A 22,465-nucleotide genomic window follows, 5' to 3' on the forward strand; every position below is an offset into this window, starting at 1 on the left:
AGTAAAATACCAGCACTCTAATCACTGTTTCTCTGTTTCCTACAAACTCATTCCTACCTGCTACAGAAACACACACAAATATGCATATGCATATTTAGGGACACAGGAAAAATTATAATGTAGTTTGTGAAACCTTGTTCCAACCAATTTCCTCTGAAATTGTATTTAGAAGTTTCTGTTTGACTTCAAAAGTACATATATGTTATAAATTTAAAATGTCATGGACTCAGTGAAAAGACCTGGGTTCAAAGTTTAACACAAAGAAAGACTTTAAGTAATAATAAATATTAGTATTTATTATTATTATATTTAAAAGTCCATCCCAATTTAACATAACTAACTCCAATATAAAGAAAAATGAAAGAATTGTCCATCTTAAAAATGTGTTACAGGAGCTTAGGGACTTCCCTGGTGGTTCAGTGCCTAAGACTCACGCTCCCAATGCAAGGGGCTTGAGTTTGATTCAGAGAACTGGAGCCCATGTGCTACAACTAAAAAGGTTCTACATACCTCAATGAAGACCTGGTGTGGTCAAATACATGAATATTTTTAAAATGTATTTCAGGAGCTCACTATTGAGTTGAGTTCACAATTAAATGACAAAACTCTTATATATTTAACTTGATCCTTTCTATCTTCTAGTTTATTTTTTCTCAAAGTAAAATCTAAACCTTCTACTTGAGAATTACCCAAGAGTTTTGTTAGAAATACAGAATGTTTGAGAATTCTGGAATTTGGAGGAATAGATACTCGGAATCTGAATATAAGTGATACATTTCTATGATCCTTATATACTCTAAACTTTGATAAACATTGTCACATCATCTTATCATATAGCAATTAATAAAACTATATTTTCTTACTAAATTTTGCTCTTTTTTTTCCTCCTTAGGTAGAACTCTAGAAATGTCATTAGAGCAGGGCATTTATTTGAGTTGATCTAATTCAATACTTGTCTTTTTTTCCCCCCAATCTTCTTTTTGTTAGAGGAAAAAAAAAAGCATCCCAAGCATTTACCTACATTTTGCTTCTGCTTTTTCTCATGATTATTATTCTATTTTTTCAAGACAGAATGCACACTTCATAAATAATTGCTTATTAATAAGTTAGCTAATTTTAACACAAAGGCTTTTCATATACAATAATTTATAAAGAGCATTGATCTTAAAGCTGATAGTCTCCTTATGTTTCTTGGAACATAAATATTGATGGAACTTCTAGCCCATGGAAAATCTCAGATATCTATAAAAGAGTGATTTAGAAAATAAAATTCAGGTTTAATCAAAAATGTGTTATAGGAGCTTAAGAACTTCCCTGGTGGCCCAGTGACTAAGACTCACACTCCCAATGGAGGGGGCCCAAGTTTGATCCCTGATCAGAGAACTAGGGTCCATGTGTCGCAACTAAAAAAATTTTGCATGCTGCAGTGAAGATGGATGTTCCATCCAAAAAGTGCTCTTAAGAACAATGACAATCCTTAATTAGCAATAAAATCCCTAATTACTAACTGTAATGTTAATAATAATTCTACTAATAACGATTGTCAACTAAAACAGAATCACAAACATGCATTACGTTACTTGACTAGAAACATCAAGGTAAGTATCTCCAGCTCATAGACTGAGATCCTTGAGAAATCTGTAAGGGAAAACAGAAAATACACAAATAACAAATGTTGTTTGGAAAAAACAATATATCATAAGATCAAAGATGTAATCCTAAATTGGATGACAAAGAAGATTTTACTGAGTAGGTTTATAGAATTTATAACTCAGAGAAATGAGGGATAGGATCTTTAGGCAGGAGAAAATTAAAAGCAAATGTCACCTGTAAAGAGTCATGGCATAAATGGAAAACATAGGGGACTACAAGATGAGGACACATAGACAGGAGATAATCATGTATCAAAGCGCTTTTAGCTGCAAATAATAGAAAACAATTTAAAGTGACTTTGCCAACAAAGTCATGGATTATCTCTCATAACAGGTTGTTCAGAGAAGGGGTGGTATCAGGATTTGTTAAGCAACTCAGAGATATCACAGAAATGACCTTTTTCTATTTTCTGCTCTTCCATTTTCAGCATTTTGTTTACTTCTAGATTAACTGTACCAGTAGTTCCAAAATGACTGCTGACATTTCCAAGTTTTATATCCTTATAGAAGCATCTATCAGAAGAAAAGGGGGAAAAATATATTCCCCTGTGTGTCTCTCTCTTTACAATTAAGAAAAGTTCTTCAGATTATCTAGAATTAGATCCCATGTACATTTCCAACAGTCACTGGTAAGGTGTGGAATGTCCAAGGTTGGAGTCGATTTGCCAAAACTCACTCTACTTAGAGGCATATGTGTCCCTGGTCAGTTACTCAGTCCTGTCCAACTCTTTGCAACCCCATGGACTGTAGCCCGCCAGGCACCTCTGTCCATGAGATTTCCCAGGCAAGAATACTGGAGTGGATTGCCATTTCCTTCTCCAGGCAACCTTCCTGACTCAGGGATCCCACCCGTGTCTCCTGCATTGACAGGTGGATTCTTTACCACTGAACCACCTGGGAATCCCTGCTTAGAGGCATAGCCTCCCCTAAAGCACAAAGCTACCAGCTACCTGAACTCACGGAGTTCTGACACCAAGAATGAGGTGACTTTGGGGTAAGAAATCCACCATATATTTCATAACTATACTAAAAATTGATATATGGCTCTGTAGTAATTGTGTTAGACAGTTAATAACCCTGTAACAACACAATGAGTTGTGTTTTCTAGTGTATATGGCAATTATTTACTGAAGCGTCCCCTATAACTAACTTAGATATTTAGATTAAACCATTTTTACACTCCCTGGCTTAGTTTAGAGACCTATAGGGCTCCCCAGGTGGCACAATGGTAAAGAATCCACCTGCCAATACAAGAGATGCAAGAGATGTGAGTTTGATTCCTGGATTGGGAAGATCCTCTGGAGCAGGAAATGACTACCCACTCCAATATTCTTGCCTAGAAAATTTCATCTACAGGGGAGCCTGGTGTTCTACAGTCAAGGGGTGGCAAAAGTCAGACACAACTAAGCACAGACACACAATGTTTAAATAGGTAAAAATGTAGGGAAAATGTCAAACGTCTGTTTTTAGTTGTAAATATCTCACTTGGTACATTTTTTTAAAAATTTGTATTTTAAAATGTTACTTCTTTAAATGACTGTATGCAAGAAGACTTGTAAAGTCAATTGCATGAGCACAAGAGTAAATCATTAAAAAATATGTTTCAATTGTGTGCTGAATGTGCGTATGTACCAGAAAGAGAGGGAGTCAGGGTGGGAGGGAGGTAAAGATGGAGAGGGCGAGAGCATGACTCTAGATATTGAAGGTTAATTTGCCTACATTCCCCTGAATGAACTTGAGATGGAAGATTAGATTGGAGTCAACTGTTCTTACATTAAATTTCAGTTCCTAAGTAACTCCCCTTGTGTCAGCTGAGGACATAAAGACTCACAGACACACCAACACTTCCCTTCCCCCACACACGTGCGTATCCTTTCTTTCTTTCTCTTTTCTTCCTTCCTTTCTTATACCTTCTTCCTCCTGCTTTGTCTTGCTTCCTCCCACCACTCCTTTTTCTGAAATATGTATCTGAGCATTTCATGTGGTATCCACAGTCACACACACACCTACCACTACACAAAACAGTCAACCAAAAAAGTTCCAGTGCTAAAATAGACTATTTTATCAGTCTTCAAAATGGCACTAAAACACAAAAGTGATGTAAAATCTTTTTAAGGATGAGAGACAGATCTTATAAATTATATCCTCTTCAGGAATGACTGTATTGTCTTACACTGAGAGTTGCTAACACCAGAGGAGCACTGGTTGGCAGCATTTTGGAGGTTGCCCTTATGAACTGCATGTTACCAAGAAGAAACACAGTCTCTGTTAGGGTAAGGGCAGCAGATCTGAGGCTTGGGAAAACAAACAAAAACAACCTATACCACATTCTTTTTCACAAAAACACAGTTTCAAGTTAATAGTTATATATCTTTAATACAGTACTTGAAAATATGAGAATATAGAATGGACTCCAATGTCATAAAGGAATATTATGATAAATCATAAATTGTAATAATTGAACTCTTTGGTGATTAAAATAATTGTGAAAAGATAATATGGTAATAGGGAAGATCTTCAGACATCTGGGCTTAGATTTAGATATATTCTGGGGATGTTTATGTGTAACTCTAATAATATGTGAAAAACTATCACAAGAAGTAAGTTTCCTAGATATCATCATCAAAGTAAGACCTACTGATTAGAATGACAAATTTTCGGAAATAAGAACATTAAAGCTGAAGCTGACATTCACATTCTGTTTTTAGATGGTGAACATGTTGTCTATAACTTTCAAGGGGACTAAGCTGAAATATCAGATTCTCTAATTTATCTTCTGTTCCACTGATCCCAGATGTGTATCTTATTTGCAGGCTTCCAATGACACTTTTGAAATTCCTCTCATGTTGACTGGAAATGTAGTGTTAAGGAAGAGACTCAACTATGAAGATAAGACTCGCTACTTTGTCATCATCCAAGCTAATGTGAGTTATCAATTTCTCTTATTTCTCTCCTCTGAATTTATGAAATACAGAACTCACCTAGAATGCATGTGCTCACTATAAGTTTACAGCCTCAACAAGGTAGCCCTGCCCTCAGTGTAATTTGTATATTATATTCTTCTGGATGAGGAATGGGGTGGAATAGAATGGGAAGATTATTCCCACTCACTGTATTCTCCAGTCTTGGACTCACTCAAACTCTTGAATGATTTGTTTTTAGCTCATACTGAAGTATTTCTCAAAGCATGATTGACTGAACAACTGCAGCAGAATCACCTTTAGTGTTAGTCACTTAGTTGTGTCCGGCTCTTTTTTGTGGCCCTCTGGACTTTAGCCACCAAGGCCCTCCATCCATGGAATTCTCCAGGCAAAAATAATGGTGTGAGTTGCCACTTCCTTCCCCAGAATCACCTTGGGAGTGCGTTAAAACTGCAGATTCCTAGACCCAACCTCAGACCCTCTGAATACAAATTTCAGAAGGTAGAAGTGGAAAACTTGCAATTTTATTAGCTCCCCAGGGAACTTCAAAGTACACTAAAGGTAGAGAACTGTTGAATCATTTATTGAATCACTTACTGAATCATTTATCTTTTATTACTAGTTGCTCAAGACGTATAAGTTACTATGAACATGATCTTTATATGTGGGCAGCAATTACAAAACCTGAAGAGCGGTTGCTTGTATAATGTTATTATCATTATTATCATCATTATTTTAATAGAATTGTTAAATTTATGTCATTCAAGGGTTGATTTGACAGTTCAAGTATATCACCAAAGACTCAGATTCCTTCTGTCCTTAAAATCTATCCTTCTTGAAACTTGGTTGTTTTTCCAATATTTTAGAAAAGAAAGAAAAGTATCCTCCACCAGTTGTCCTTAACAAGCTTATATGCAACCAAGTGTGCCTAAATGGCCATGTTTTCTCTTTTTTGGAGATATTTCAGTAGAAAGAACATAAATGTGTGTGTGTGTGTGTGTGTGTGTGTGTGTGTGTAGTATACTTGTGGTGGTAGTTATACTTAGATAACTAGTTATTGATGACAGTTTGCTAGACTTTCATTCAAAATATTTTGTTTTGTTTTCCAATTCAGTGTGGTTTGTCTTAGGGCTCAGTAGCAGAGAACAGAGTAGAAACTGCAGATATAGGAAAAAGTAAAATCTATTAAACAGGACCCTTCAGAATTCTTCAAAAACACTGAAACATTTTTTGTTTCCTATGCAAAGTAAAATGTGAAGAAAAGATACGATTTTCCTTTCTGACTCAAAATCTTTACTAAAATTTAAAGGAAAGTCAGATTGCTAAGAAATGTATTTGAAAACTAATTGCTAATGTGTTATTTAAAATGAGTTTTTAAAAAGAAATATAAAATAAAATAAATTGTCTGACCTGTTGTCTACTTTAAACTATTTATGAAGACATCTGGGACAATTTGAATCCAATTTGCTTGACTACTCATAACTGGGAAAGACAGAAATTTTTGGCATTTCGAGGATAAACTTATGAAATAACAGGATATACATGGAGCTTTGAAAGGAAGGAATGGAACTGGTGAGAAGTTGAGTGACAATTTGATTTTATCTGTAATGAAAGTGAAAGTGTTAGTCACTTAGTCTTGTCAGTGTAACCATATGGACTGTAGCCTGCCAGGCTCCTCTGTCCATATGAATTCTCCAGGCAAGAATACTGGTGTGAGTTGCCATTTCCTTCTCCAGAGGATCTCTCTGACCCAAGGATTGAACCCAGGTCTCCCACATTGCAGGCAAATTCTTTACCATCTGAGCCATCAGGGAAGCCTTTCATCTGTAACAGCAATGTTTACATAAATTTAAATTCTGCAATACAAAATGTGAATACTAACTACAGGAAATTATATGATTTTTTGTGTTTTCAGATTATATCCTTTCAAAAATATATAATATATCAAAATTTAGGTATGTTACGATGTATTCAACTGTACTTAAGTTTTTTTGTTTGTTTTTTGCCATAAAATTGATAGCTAATTTCAGGATTCTCATGAGAGGCAAGGAGTGTAGTATAGTGATAAAACCATAAACTTCAGAACCACATTGTGCAAATTCAAATCCTAATTCTGCCCTTGCCTAGCTGTGTGAATCTGTGTATACTCTGTATGTCAGTTTCCTAAGCAGTAAAAGGGCTATATTAATGAAACATACCACAAAGATTTCTTGTGAGGATAAGCAAGTTGGCAAACAAAAATGTGCTGAAACTAATACTTGGAATATATTCTGATATCATTACAGTGTTATATAAACTTCTTTAGTACCAGTACTTGGTTGTGTATGAATAGATAATTAGATAAAATTACTATGATAAAAATTGTATATATGCATGTACAAATGGCAGATTCTTTACTGTCTGAGCCACCATGGAAGCCCATATATACATATATATACATATATTAATATATATGCAAGTATACTTTTCATCTTAGTAAATAATGTCATATTGTCTTCCAAACTGTTGCAACACATCACACTCCCACAAGTTATAAAGAAGAATGCTCATTTTCTCTACATTTTAGATGTATAACGTATTTAATACAGTGGATTATTGGGGCTGGAAAGATGTTTCATGTTTACCTGAGGGTCAGTTTTGAGCTTCTCTTTCCAACTCCGAGTTCAGTGACCTCATTCGTGGCCATGGTGGGAGATATTTACAGTACAGAAAGTGACAAACGATTCAAGTCATGTTCTCTGGTGCCCTGTGGGGTGACCGTGGCTGTGCTGGCGTGGAGCAGGATCTCAGTTCCTCAACCAGGGATTGAACCTGGATTGCAGCACTACCCTGGTTCTCATCCCCTCTGGAAAGGAATTTCAACAAAGAGATGGAAAAGAGTGAAACAGATAAAGTGTTTGCTAAGAGAAAGATGTGTGGATACACGCTGGGTAGGCTCAGCCAGTCGTATCCAGGGGAAATTTAAATCATTTATAAGGGGGCAGTCTTCCAGGTCTTTGTTTGCCTCTGGCCAGTCATCCTGCTTTGACCCCATATCTGATTTGTCTCCAGGCTCTCCCTATGTGTGCAAGCATGCTTTTAGTCAAGATGGATCTCAGTGTGAGGGGCTCTGCGAAGTTAGCAAAACTATTAATTGCCTAGTACTCTCCTCTCCTAAGGAAACTTTCTGTGCAGGTGTAATTTGGAAAATCTCCCTGACCCCAAGGATGAGAAATATGCAACTTCCTTACCTTTTACCCAACCAAGGCTTAGCCCCTCTTTGACCCTGAGATTACTAATACCTTACAGTATCTACAGGAGAGAAAGTATGGCTTTTCATCCTGTTCCTGTTGTCATTTCTATCTCAAAGTATAAGCAAGAAGCTACTTGTAAATATATAACCTGGAGTCCATCTATCTCCTGCCTCAGTCAGGGCTTCTTCTTTCAGCTGGTTGTTAAGCATTTATTGCCAAATATATAAAATGTATATATATATTTGCTTTCCTAGTGATTCAGTACAAAGAATCTGCCTGCCAATGCAGGAGACATGGATTTGATCCCTGGGTTGGGAAGATCCCCTGGAGAAGGAAATGGCAACCCACTCCAGTATTCTTGCCTGGAAAATCCCATGGACAGAGGGGCCTGGTGGGCTATAGTCCATGGGGTTGCAAAAGAGTCAGAGTTGGACATGACTTTGCTACTAAAGCAAAAACAACATCATAGATCTATCTATCTGTATGTATACAATTTATATTCTTATATTTATGCAGAATAATGATATTTATATATTTAAAATTATTCTTTTATAGTCTTTTTTATTATTGTATTGATGTTAACTGATGTACAATGTAAACTGTGCCCATTAAAACCCTATATATTCTCTAAAAGTCATAAGGAAAGTTGAAATATGAGCAATCAATTTGGACTTCAAAGTAGATGATTTCTAAGAGGCTAGAAGTCTAATGATAAATTACTAAACATTACTCAGCATTGGCTTTGCTTTGCTTAAAGTACAAAGATTTGATTGATTTGCAAAACAAATCATTCAAATTTCATGTAGTTGTGAGGTTTCTTTTTATGCATATGAACATGTTATTATTCTCAAATAAATTGGAAGAGTTTTGGGAGACCCACATTACAAAAAAGCTTGTCACTTACTTTATTTAGAAATTTTGCAACATTAGTACCCACACCATTTATTTTAAATATAAATAGAAAATGAGGCAATGATAAATTCTAGAGAAAAGGAGAAAAAAAAATCTAGGAAAGGAAGTTCAGAGAAGTACAAAAATCAGGGGTTTCCTTTTGTTGAAACTTCTGATACACTCTGTATTAGAATTTTGATGTTACCCTAAAACAAACAAAAAAATCAGACTCATTTCTATACATAGATAGTTTTAAGCGAACTCTTTTTCTCTTTTCTTTTTTTTTTTTTTCCATTCAAGAGCCCATAAATTATTGTCAGAAAGAAAAGGTTTACATTTAATTAAGACTCATAGCAAGAATACTGTTTGAATTATTCTATCAATATCAGTGCTATTCCACATTTTCACATCAAAAAATCTTGAGAAGGGACATTAGCTATCTTTTGTAACAAGATACTATATTATACATATTTGTTGAATTAAAATAAATAGACTGCTAAATAGAAATAGGTTTATTTGGGATAAGAAGTTTGGGGTCTACAGCCCATGATGAGTCATATGCAAGTCCCCACAAAGCAAGGGAAGGAAGAGAGAAGGGGGAAAAAAAACGTTGAGAGAGTTATAGTAAATAAAGAGACCATGGCTTTTCATTGGCTGAGTTGTTGCCAGAATAGAAGAGGTGATAAGCTATGCTGTGCTTGCAGACTGTGAGAACTCCCCCTTCTGGTCTCCTCACTATTTAATTGAGGTGAATTTTTTGCAGTTCTTTGGCTGACCTAAAAATTAAATAAACACAACACAGATTAACAGGAGAAAAAACAAATTTAATAATGTATGTGAAGCAGTCTTATTAAAAAAAAAAAAAAATGAGGCTGAAAGAAATGACCAAAGAGAGCTGTCATTTAGACAAGAAAACTACAAATCTGTAAAGAATTTGCAAAGCAAGGGGTCATGGGCTGAGAATATCAAATTAGTGAGTAAATAATGTGATAGTTTTACACAGCCTCTTGGCCCCTAAAGTCTCTATTTCTGGTGATAATGATGCTTTCTATCCTCCTGGGACAGGGGGAGTTCTTTTCACATGGAAGATTCATGCCCTGCTTTGCTTTCAGGGCTACAAATATTGTCAGAATGTCCTCCTTGCACTGCTATTTCTTAAGAAACTTTAACATAAAATACTCAGTATGCCAATGTGACATATTATAAGGAGACATATCCTTCTCTTCTTCCAAACATTTCAATTATATAGATTTGGATATAAAAATTACTTTTCAGAATAACCCTTATCCTGACCTTTCCTCATGTCTACCTCACACTGATATGTGGAATAAATACTAATTTTACAACCATTGTTTTTATTTCTGCCAGTTTCTTGGGCATATTCTGGAGAGCAGGACTGAAGTGGAGGAAGATAGAGGTTTAAGAACTATTTACAAAATTTTCAAGTAATGAAGGCATGTAATGATACTATTTCTATTTATTAGTACACATAAAATTTAAGAAAGTTTAGGTAAGTGTCTCAAAAAAAGAAAAAAAAAAAAGACAGTTTCAAAGAAGAAAAGAAAGAACACACTTCTAAAGTGATTTAGACCAAGGCAAACTTGTTGCTACTATTTTCATTGTTGAATAAAGAAATCCAAGGAGTTAAGTTACTAGGATATGTTTTACAATTCCGGTTGGTGATAGTCCATCTTTCATTAGTGAAGGAAAGCAAGACAGACACCTCCAAGGTCTTAGATAACTGAGTTGGGGTCAAAAGACTAAGGACAACTCTAATTATTATTATTATTATTTTTAAAATTTTCTTTCTCTACTGGAAATACCTGATAAAGTAATGAAAGAGTATGTAATATATACATCTATGAGTGAGTCTGGTGGATGCCTCTAATCCTTTTGTTAACTTCAAACTACTTGAATACTAAATATGTAAGTGTTAAAAGTCTCTTTATTCCAAGGCTCCTATGATATTGCCAAAAATAAATCTAAACATCAGCATTATTTTTTCTTTCGAACTTTTTATTTTGTATTGGGGCATAGCCGATTAAATGTGATAGTTTCAGGTGAACAGCAGAGGGACTCAGCTGTTCCCTCATTCTCCACTAAATTCTTCCCCCGTCCAGGCTACCACATAATATCGTACTATATAATAGCTCCTTGTTGGTTATCCATTTTAAACACATTAGTGTGTACATGACCACCTCAAGCTCCCCAACTATCCCTTCCCTCTGGCAACATAAGTTTGTTTTCTAAGTCTGTGAATCTCTTTCTGTTTTGTAATGTAAATAAGTCCATTTGTATCTTTTTTTTTTTTCTTTTGAGTTCACATATAGGGGATGTCGTACAATATTTCTCCTCTGTCTTGAACATCAGCATTTTTGTCTCATATTTTTAATAAAACAGGTTTCATATGATTTCACAGTATTTGTTAGCGTTCACATTTTTCCTGGCTCCACTTCACATAACCAATATTTAACTTTATACAGTTCTAAATATAGAGCAGATACTGAATGAATTAGAAATTCGCATTTATCTCTAGTTTGATCAAAGAATAGTGAGCAATTAAACTATTTCACAGCAGGAAAGCCTTTCAATTGAGTTGAAGGAATTGAAGTCTTACTTATTATTTGATGGTTAGAGGTGTTTATTGCCTAGATATTTTCATAGTTGAACTATTTGCAGTTTTATTAAATTGTTTTGTGAAAAAGAATGGATTATGACTGAGTTAGTTGTCTGTGAGCTATTTATAATATAAAATTTATTTTGAAGTTCTACTAGGCATATATATCTTATTTTTGAGTCAAACAAACACAAAACACAGTTCTTGCTTGCAATACGTTGACGAAATTTTCTACTTATTTAATAAATAATTAATTAAAAGACAATGAGGAGCTTTGATATATCAGGTATCAGGATACAATCAATTTTGTTATGATCATGTGGGAGCAGAGGACTGGAGGCTTTGAATGAAGATTGTCACTAAGTATTCGGTGACAAGGTCAATACACCTTCCCTATGAGGCACTGACAGAAAGTTGTAGCTAGGTCAATTTTCATCACACTCTGATGAATATTACTTGTGGCTCTCTCGATTCTATGTTGTTGTTATCTGTATGCTTTTAAATTCCTCCATGTCAGTTTTTGTGTTGGATTATTCTTTGTATCCCCCGCAATTCCTTGCATAACTGCACTCACAAAAGTTGTGGAAGCTAACTAAAGGTTTTGTTGTAGGGAGGAAGCCAAATCAGACTCCAAGTAGGAACTGATTCTTTGACTTGCCTTTAATTGCTTTTGTTATTATAATCATATAGAACAGTTTGCCTCACAGGATCATGCCCCTCTGCCTGACTGTTAAAGTATGTTTCTTCAGAACTCTGTCCACTTGTGGATGACAGAAAGGAAGAAATTAACACATGCCCTGACTGAGGCTTGTCATTATAGTTCAGTTCAGTTCAGTTCAGTCGCTCAGTCATGTCCGACTCCTGGCGACCCCATGGACTTCAGCACACCAGGCCTCCCTGTCCATCGCTAACTCCCAGAGCTTGCTCAAACTCATGTTCATTGAGTTGGTGATGCCATCCCATCATCTCATCCTCTTGCCATCCCCTTCTCCTCCTGCCTTCAATGTTTCCCAGCATCAGGGTCTTTTCCAAAGAGTCAGTTCTTTGCATCAGTAGGCCAAAGTATTGAAGTTTCACTTCAGCATCAGTCCTTCCAATGAATATTCAGGACTGATTTCCTCTAGGATGGACTGGTTGAACCTCTTTGTAGTCCAAGGGACTCTCAAGAGTCTTCTCCAATACCACAGTTAAAAAGCATCAATTCTTCGGTGCTCACCTTCCTCTGCAGTACGACTCTCACATCGATACATTACTACTGGAAAAACCATAGCTTTGACTAGACAAATCTTGGTTGGCAAAGCAATGTCTCTGCTTTTTAATATACTGTCTAGGTTGGTCATAAATTTTCTTCCAAGGAGCAAGCATCTTTTAGTTTCATGGCTGAAGTCACCATCTGCAGTGATTTTGGAGCCCAAGAAAATAAAGTCTGACACTGTTTCCACTGTTTCCCCATCTAGTTGCCATGAAGTGATGGGACCATATGCCATGATCTTAGTTTTCTGAATGTTGAGCTTTAAGCCAACTTTTTCACTCTCCTCTTTCACTTTCATCAAGAGGCTCCTTGGTTCTTCTTCACTTTCTGCCATAAAGGTGGTGTCATCTCCCAGCAATCTTGATTCCAGTTTGTGCTTCATCCAGCCCTAACCCTAACTCTAATTTTTTTTGGATGTACTCTGCATATAAGTTAAATAAGCAGCGTGACAAAATACAGTCTTTCCGTATTTGGAACGAGTCTGTTGTTCCACATTCAGTTCTAACTGTTGCTTCTTGACCTGCAGATTTCTTGACCATACAGATTTCTCAGGAGGCAGGTCAGGTGGTCTGGTATTCCTATCCCTTTAAGAATTTTCCACAGTTTGTTATGCTCCACACAGTCAAAGGCTTTGGCATAGTCAATAAGGCAGAAGTAGATACTTCTCTGGAGCTCTCTTGCTTTTTCAATGATCCAATGGATGTTGGCAATCTGGTCTCTGGTTCCACTGCCTTTTCTAAATCCAGCTTGGACATCTGGAAGTTCACGGTTCACATACTATTGAAGCCTGGCTTGGAGAATTTTGAGCATTACTTTACTAGCGTGTGAGATGAGTGCAATTGTGCAGTAAGTAGTCTCAGCATTCCTTGGTATTGCCTTTCTTTGGGATTGGAATGAAAACTAACCTTTTCCAGTCCTGTGGCCACTGTTGAGTTTTCCAAATTTGCTGGCATATTGAGTGTAGCACTTTCACAGAATCATCTTTTAGGATTGTATATAGCTTAACTAGAATTCCATCACCTCCACTAGCTTTATTCATAATGATGCTTTCTAAGGCCCACTTGACTTCACATTCCAGGATGTCTGGCTCTAGATGAGTGATCACACCATCATCGTTATCTGGGTCGTGAAGATCTTTTTTGTATAGTTCTGTGTATTCTTGCCACCTCTTAATATTTTCTGCTTCTGTTAGGTCCATACCATTTCTGTCCTTTAGTGAGCCCATCTTTGCATGAAATGTTCCCTTGGTATCTCTAATTTTCTTGAACAGATCTCTAATCTTTCCCATTCTATTGTTTTCCCCTATTTCTTTGCACTGATCACTGAGGAAGGCTTTCTTTATCTTGCCTTGCTATTCTTTGGAACTCTGCATTCAGATGCATATATCTTTCCTTTTCCCCTTCGCCTTTTGCTTCTGTTCTTTTCACAGCTATTTGTAAGACCTCCTCAGATAACCATTTTGCCTTTTTGCATTTCTTTTTTTTTGGGGATGGTCTTGATCCCTGTCTCCTGGACAAAGTCACAAACCTCCGTACATGGTTCTTCAGGCACTCTGTCCGTCAGATCTAATCCCTTGAATCTACCAGTCATGTCCACTGTACAGTTGTAAGGGATTTGATTTAGGTCATACCTGAATGGTCTAGTGGTTTTCCCTACTTTCTTCAATTTAAGTCTGAATTTGGCAATAAGGAGTTCATGGTCTGTGCCACAGTCATTCTAGGAGATGTTTTGAAAGATTAATGTCCTTTTTACTTTGCTTCCTCGCCTCCCCTCATCTCTAATCTATAAAAGAACCTGGCATCCAGACCCCAATAAGGTGGTTATTTTTAGGCACTAGCCTGCCATCTTCTCAGTCTGCTGGCTCTCTGATTAAAGTCTCTTCCTCGTCTCTCAGATTCACTGGCCTGTAGTGTAGTGAGCAGATCGAGCTTGGACCTGGTAACTGTTTCATATAATTAAATGTTGAATGTTAGCAACTTTATAAGTGATATGTAAATAATGCACACTGAGAAAATACAAGTTAGGCAGTCAAACTTCATTAACTCTTAAAGGAGATGCATCTTTGCTTGCCAGATATAGTCACAGTTTCCTTAACTAGTGATATTTTTAAATGTTTAAACTTTTAAAGTATTATCTTATTTTTAAAATGATAGAAAAAAATAAGGAAGGAAAATAGAATAGAAGGAAGGATTTGAGGGGGGTAGTTTTTAATATGTATTGGATTTACACATAGCAGTGAATGAAAATATAAACTTAATAAAATCACATAAAATATTTATGGAAACAATTATGCTTTCTTTATACCACCCCCAATTTACAATGCTATTTCCTTTATTCAGAAGAGTCACAAAAAGCAAGCATTTTACTAGAAGAGCAAAATATTTCTTTCTTTTTAGCTTTTATTAGAATTGTCGCGGGCTTTGTTTTAGGCAATATTTTAAGATCAAATTTGGTTCTGAACTGTGAAAAGAAAATTATGGATTAAAAGCACCTTCCAGAGACTTGCAAGTTAGGAATGTGCACAAGGCCTATTTTCATATCTCTATTTATATTGTATTAATTGGTGACAAATTCTGGAAAATGTCTGTGTATATATTAATCAAGTTGTAGTTTTGGTAGTTTTTCTTAGTGTGTTTCACATGTAGTAGTGAAAAGGAGCAAAACGTGTCAGCCCAAAGTGTATCTCTTTAGCATGTATACAAAATATTAATCGGTCAATCTAAGAAAGTTATGGAAAATTTTATTTACCAAAATGAAGATTATAACCCAGGGACAGTCTCTCAGAGAGCATGAAGAGCTATTCTGCCCATCAGAGGTCAAAGCGCAGTTACATATAAGTTTCTGGGACAAAGGGCTATATATTAAATGATGTATTATAGACAATTTACACAACCTCCATGTACAAAGAGTAATTGGCCATTGATCCTCATGACTCCTTGCATGATTAAGAAGGAGGGTTATCTCCTAAGGAGTTGTGATCCTTGCTGAGATTAGAAAGAATATGTTATATGTATAGTACACACTAAAGGGGAGGAAATTTTCTCATTTCCTAAATTATTAACTTTATTTCAGCAAGCATAAGAAGTATTTGGGGCTGAGTAATAAACAAAAAACACAGCAGGCAGAAAAGAAGCTCTAAAAACTAATGGAAGAATTTTCATTTAGAAGTAAAAACTCCAATTGTAAAGGGTATCTTTCTATCTGTACCAAGAAGGCAAGGATGTTTCTAAATCTCTAGAAACTTATCAGTGGAGAAGGCTTGCATTTAAATCTGTGTAACAAACATACAGAAGAGTCTGAAATGCAGTATATGTGTGCTATCTTGAAAAACTTCAGAAATGTCTCAATTCCTTTCCAAGGCAAACCTTTTAACATCAGAAGAATCCAAGTCTATGTGCCAACCACTAATGTCTAAGAAGCTGAAGTCAAACAGTTTGTGACAAACTCTCAGAATTTCTAGAGCTTACACTAGAAAAAGATGTCCTTTTCATCATAGGGGAATTCAAAACTAGGAAATCAAGCAGTACCTGGAATGACACGCAAATTTGGCCTTGGGGTACAGGATGAAGCAGGTCAAAGGCTAACATAGTTTTGACAAGAGAACACACTGGTCATAGCAAATACCCTCTTCCAAAAACACAAGGGACAACTCTATACATAGACATCATCAGATGGTTAATACCAAAATCAGACTGATTACATTCTTTGCAGCCAAAGATGAAGAAGCTCTATACAGTCAGCAAAAATAAGACCAGGAGCTGACTGTGGCTCAGATCATGAACTCTTTATTGTAAAATTCAGACTTAAATTGAAGAAAGTAGGGGAACCACTGGGCCATTCAAGTATGAGATAAATCAAATCTCTTATGATTATACAGTGGAAGTGACAAATAGATTCAAAGGATTAGATCTGATAGACAGAGTACCTGAAGAACTATGGACACAGATTCATAACATTGTACAAGAGGTAGTGACCAAAACTATCCCAAAGAAAAGGAAATTCAAGAAGGCAAGGTAGTTGTCTGAGGGGGCCTTACAAAAAGTTGAGAAAAGAAGGGAAGCAAAAGGCAAAGGAGAAAAAGAAAGATACACCCATATGAATGCAGAGTTCAGAAGAATAGCAAGGAGAGATATGGAAGGCCTTTTTCAATGAAAAATGCAAAGAATAGAGGAAAACAATAAAATTGAAAAGACTAGCGATCTCTTCAAGAAAATTGAAGATACCAAGGGAACATTTCATGAAAATTTAGACACAATAAAGGGCATAAACGGCAAGGATCTAACAAAAACAGAAGAGATTAAAAACAGATGCAAGAATACACAGAACTGTACAAAAAAGGTACTAATGCCCAGGATAATCATAATGGTGTGGTCACTCACCTAGAGCCAGACATCCTGGAGTATGAAGTCAAGTGGACCTTATGAAATATTTTTCTGAATAAAGCTAGTGGAGGTAATGGAATTCCAGCTAAGCTATTTAAAATCCTAAGAGATGATGCTATGAAAGTGCTGCACCCAATATGCCAGCAAATTTGGGAAACTCACCAGTGACCACAGGACTGGAAAAGATCAGTTTTCATTTCAATCCCAAAGAAGGACAGTGCCAAAGAATGTTCAAACTATCATACAGTTGCACTCATTTCACAAGCTAGCAGGCTAATGCTTCAAGCTAGGCTTCAACCTAACTTGAACAGAGAACTTCCAGAAGTTCAAGCTGGATTTAGAAAAAGAAGAGGAACCAGAGATCAAATTGCCAACATTCACCGGATCATAAAGAAAGCAAAGAAATTCCAGAAGAATATCTACTTATTCTTCATCGACTACACTAAAGCCTTTTACTGTGTGGATTACAACAAACTGTAGAAAATTTTTAAAGAGATGGGAATACCAGACCACCTTGCCAGCCTCCTGACAAGAAGCAACAGTTATAACTGGACATGGAAAAATGGACAGATTCAAAATTGGGAGCAGTATATCAAGGCTGTATATTGTCACCCTGCTCATTTAACTTACAAGTAGTGTACATTATGTGAAATACCAGGCTGGATGAATCAAAAGCTGGAATCAAGATTGCTAGGAAAAATATCAAAAACCTCAGATAGGCAGATGATACCACTCTAATGGCAGAAAATGAAGAGGAACTAAAGAGTCTGTTGAAAGTGAAAGATGAGAGTGAAAAACCTGACTTAAAACTCAACATTCAAAAAAGTAAGATCATGGCATCCAGTTCCATAACTTCATGGCAAATAGAAGGGGAAATAGTATAAGCAGTGACATATTTTATTTTCTCAGTTTCCAAAATCACTGGGAATTGTGACTGCAGCCATGAAATTGAAAGATGCTTGCTCCTTGCCTTGACAGATATACTAAATCTTGATAGTGTATTAAGAACAGAGACATCATTTTGCTGACAAAGATCCATTTAATCAAAGCTATAGTTTTTCCATAGTTATGTATGGATGTAAAAGGTGGACCATAAAAGAGGCTGAGTGCTGAAACATTGATGTTTTTGAAATGTTCTGGAGAAAACTCTCAAGAGTCCCATGGACTGCAAAGAGTTGAAACTGAAACAGGAGGGAACAGGACAGGGTACAACATTTGAAAGAATTTCATACCCCAAGACAAACCAGAAATCTATTAGAATCAAATGGGTCCAAAATGGCATACAAGTCACCTTCAACTAGACCTTGATCTTCAATCAGCAAGCTAAATGACATTTCCAGAGGAGCCATGACAGGTCAAGGTACCAAAAGACCAAAATGTGGGTGGTGGCCCAATTTTCTCTACCCTTTCCCCCAAATGGTTGGAATAATCTTCCCACTCGTTAGCCTATGAAATTACCGGACTCATAGAAACTGACTATGCCATAACTCAAAGCAGCTGCACTCACCCCATGTGATGGCCCACAGTCTGTCTATGGAGTGTGCTTCTCTCTGAATAAATCCGCTTCTTACCTATCCCTTTGTTTCTATTTCCATGATGAAACATCAAGAACCTAAGCTTCACTAGGTCCTGAAACCAGGTCTGCGATCTCAGTTGGAAGACTGTGGGTTTTGTCTGAGTTGAAGTCCAAGCCACGGGAGTTTGAGTACCAAACTGGGTTTTGGTTAGGTTTGAGTCTTGGCTCATGGGTTCAAGTCCCAAACTGAGGTAAACAGTTTCAAAACCAGTCATTCCTAAAGGAAATTAACTCTGAACATTCATTGGAAAGACTGATGCTGAAACTCCAATACTTGGCAACCTGACGCAAAGAGCTGACTCCTTGGAAAAGGCCCTGATGCTTGGAAAGAATGAAGGCAAAAGGAAAAGAGGGTGGAGGATGATGAAATGGGAATCAGAAGTTTGGTTAACAGAGCCTAAGAAAGAACTTCACGGTAAAGAAAGAACACTGACAGTGACAAGTGAATACGATTTATTAAAGAGAAGGAATGTACAAAGCTCTCAGCATAGACATTGAGAGGGGATAAAGAGTCCCCCAAAGTGGGACTTAAAACGGTTATATCCTTGCCAGTATTAATCTGTACATTTTTGATTGGCTCCTGTCCTTAAAATACATAATTTCTAACCTATCATTTTAAAGGTCAAAATGCTTAGCTTAAAGTCTTCTCTTGATCCTCGGATTAAGTCATCACTCTTTTTCATACCTCCTGGCCATTTTGCAATGGACCTGATGTATGGGCTAAAAGATTAATGATCAACAGTTGTTTTTCCCTCAGGCATATGGAACAGAAGTTAATTACTGCCCTCCCTGGGATCTGAGTGCTAATAGTTTATCAGACCAAGGATATGTTCCAGGAATTTGGAACAAAGGGTATAGCTTTAGGTTAATGGAGGGAGATATTTATTGAAAACAAGGTCTCAGAGTACTACACTGACTGCCTTCAACAAGATGATAAGATAGGATCACTGACTCAGTGGACATGAATTTGAGAAAACTCAAGAGATAGTGAAGGTCAGGAAAGCCTGGCCTGTTACATTACATGTATTGCAAACATGGACATGACGTAACAACTGAACAACACCATGCCTCTAGAGTGAATTCTTACCCTTGAGAAAGGTAAGAACCAAGGAAATCACCATTGGAATGTGGCACATCCAATATTACATAAAATGGTATTAATTAAATATCTTTCTTAAATTTTAATTGACACCATCTTTTTTGAAAACTACATTCTACACAGTTGTAGAGGTGGGAAATTTTTCCATTCTACCTTTCTAGGTTCTTTGGTTGGTCTAATAATCACATTGCCATAAAACAGATTAATGGAAAAAAGACAAAGTTGTATCACATATATGACTTCCCGGTGGCCTGGATGGTAAAGAATCTATAATGCAGAAGACCTGGTTTCAATCCCTGGGTTAGGAAGATACCTTGGAGAAGGGAATGGCTGCCCATTCCAGTATTCTTGCCTAGAGAATTCCATGGACAGAGGAGGGGGGCTTTTCAGTCCATGGGGCCTCAAAGAGGCAGATGCAACTAACACATACACATACCTTTTGTATACATGGGGAAGACTCAGGAAAACAGGGTAACTACTTCCCAGTGTTATGCCCACAGTCCGAGTCCCCACAGCTGAGAAAACAAGACATCCATGGCAATGCAAAAGCAAAGAGGGGCTTTATTTCTAGCTCAAGCTAGGACCCAAGTCACATCCAGCACAGTGGAATGGAGCAAGGGCCCTAAGCCCTGAATTACAGCTGTATTTATAGGTTTAGGACAAAGACAGGGAGTTGGCAGGTGCCTATTGGTTGCAAGGGTTCCTTAGCATCTTGGCTAGATTTCCGCGTGTGCGGGCTTTCTTAGGGGTTTTTCATCCTCATCCTGATAGGCTTGAACCAGGCTACAGGGAGTATACTGATTGGTCGAGTCCTGGCGCCAGTAGAAGATGATCTCATCTCCTCCTTGGCAATAACTCAGCCCCTCTGTAAAGGAGACTTAGGCCTACCTTGGCCCCTGAAGCCTGTCATGGCGCCTGTTTGGTCCTAACATTCCCCCCTGTCTTTTTATCCGTGAGAGGAATCTTCCTCTCCATTCTGAGACACTGCCTGATATTGTTGCCTCAGTACCATTACCTAAACGGTACTGATTCGCTCCCTTACAAAGGTTATTAATTTATTTAAAATACATGGGTCAAAGGTTAGAATGAGTAAGAGTATAATGAGCAGTCCGAGTAGGGTAGAAATTAGTGTTGTTAGCCAAGGAGATTGATGGAACCAGGACTCGAACCACCCCTGCTGGGCTTCCCGCTCTTTCTTCTGCTGTGCTAATCTTTTTCTCACTTTTGCCATGGACTCTCTCACCACCCCAGACGTCTGCATAAAAGCAACATTCTTCTCCCAATGCTGCACATAATCCGCCTTGGTGTAGGAAGATCAAGTCTAGGCCCCTTCTGTTTTGCAAAACCACTTCTGACAGTGAAGTTAGGGATTCTTCAAGGTGGCTGATTGACTGTTCTATATGGGTAATGTCTTCATCTATTGCCGCTCGTAGGGAAGTGAATCCCTGATTTTGCATAGTCAGGGATGTTATTCTTGTCCCTGCCCCGGCAATCCCGAGACCAAACATGGTCGCTAGCATGATGGTTGTGATAGGCTCTCTCTTAACTCTGTTTTTCCCCAGCTGGTCTGTAGTCTCCTTGGCCCAATAGTCATACATAGCTTTTTCAGGGTGATACAAGATTTGGGGCATTACAGTCACTAATACACAAAACTCTCTATTCAGATTAAAGACCGATGCATATAGACATGGAGTCAGCCCGGTATGTGAGCAGACCCACCATCCCCTGCCTCGGGCACAATCCATTTTACTTGGTCCAGTTCTGTGAGACTGGCTGTTAGGGCGCACAAGGGAGTCTTTTCAAGTGGACCTTTACCTAAGCAAAGTCCTCTTCCCCAAACTTCTCTCATAGTGAGACCGACCCTATGTTTTCTCCAGTGACACTGAGGTGGATCTGAGCTGTTGGACAGGTTGTAAGAAACATGTAAGCCTATTGCTTCATAAAAGGGAGGGTGAAGAGTATAGCAGAGCCAGCAGGATTGAGTTGCTCTGGGGTTAGAATGGTTTAGGGCTTTAAAGGCTGCTTTAGCTAGATCCCATAACGGGTCCGACGTTTCCAGGTTGGAGGTGGGGGACAAGGGGTCGAGGGCCTCTGCTAAATTAGGCTGGTCTCCTGGTCGGGAAACGGAGGGCGTAGGGCTCAGAACTGTAGCCCTCTGAGTCGGATCTGCCTTAGACACCCTTTGTGGGCCTGGATTCTCGATCTGATTGGGGCCCACACTTTGGGTTTGGATAGGCTCTATGATCTGACTCATAATCAGGATTCCCCCAGGGTTTTACACTGAACCACTTGGCCTGTAGCTGGAAGCCCCAAGATAATCCAGACACCCAAGACTTTTCCTGTGTAGCCAACTTCTGGTTAAACGTTAATTTTACCTGAGCAATCTCATTTTTAGGTATCTCATCTTCCTGATCATAGAATTCGGTTTCATCTCTTGGCAAAGGCTGAGTGAAGGAGAAGTTGACTAAATCTCGGTTGCTAGTTTTCCATTTCCTTACCCCATCATTTGAAGTCACACAGCTCCATGACGTACAGAAATAATGTTGTATACCCCCACAAGTTTCCCCATTATTTTTATGACCAGGACATGCCCCAAAACCTCTATATTGGGTCAGAGACGCTGACCAAGGGGTGTCCACTAAGTCCTTGAGGTTAAAGTATAAGTCAGGCCACCAAGTGTTCAGAGGATGTATCTCGGTGGTCGTATTGAGTACCTCTCATGTCAGCCCATTTTGAAGTCTCCAGGTGATCTTGACAGGTTGATGTGGGTCACTGCTGGCAGTTCCAGGGTCGAGGAGAACAGCCATCATCAGGAGAGTGAGAGTGATCCATCCAAGATCTG

General features: G+C 37.7%; 1 protein-coding gene across 1 annotated transcript in view; it reads left to right on the top strand.

Moving 5' to 3' along the window:
- Positions 1 to 22,465, top strand: part of PCDH15 (protocadherin related 15) — an 898,514-nt gene that overhangs the window by 378,514 nt on the left and 497,535 nt on the right. The window contains exon 7 of the mRNA XM_052660663.1: positions 4,466 to 4,576. Coding sequence (XP_052516623.1) covers positions 4,466 to 4,576 — 111 coding nt within the window. The remainder of the gene's footprint in view (positions 1 to 4,465; positions 4,577 to 22,465) is intronic.

Source organism: Budorcas taxicolor, chromosome 23, assembly GCF_023091745.1.
Source record: "Budorcas taxicolor isolate Tak-1 chromosome 23, Takin1.1, whole genome shotgun sequence".
NCBI lineage: Eukaryota > Metazoa > Chordata > Mammalia > Artiodactyla > Bovidae > Budorcas > Budorcas taxicolor.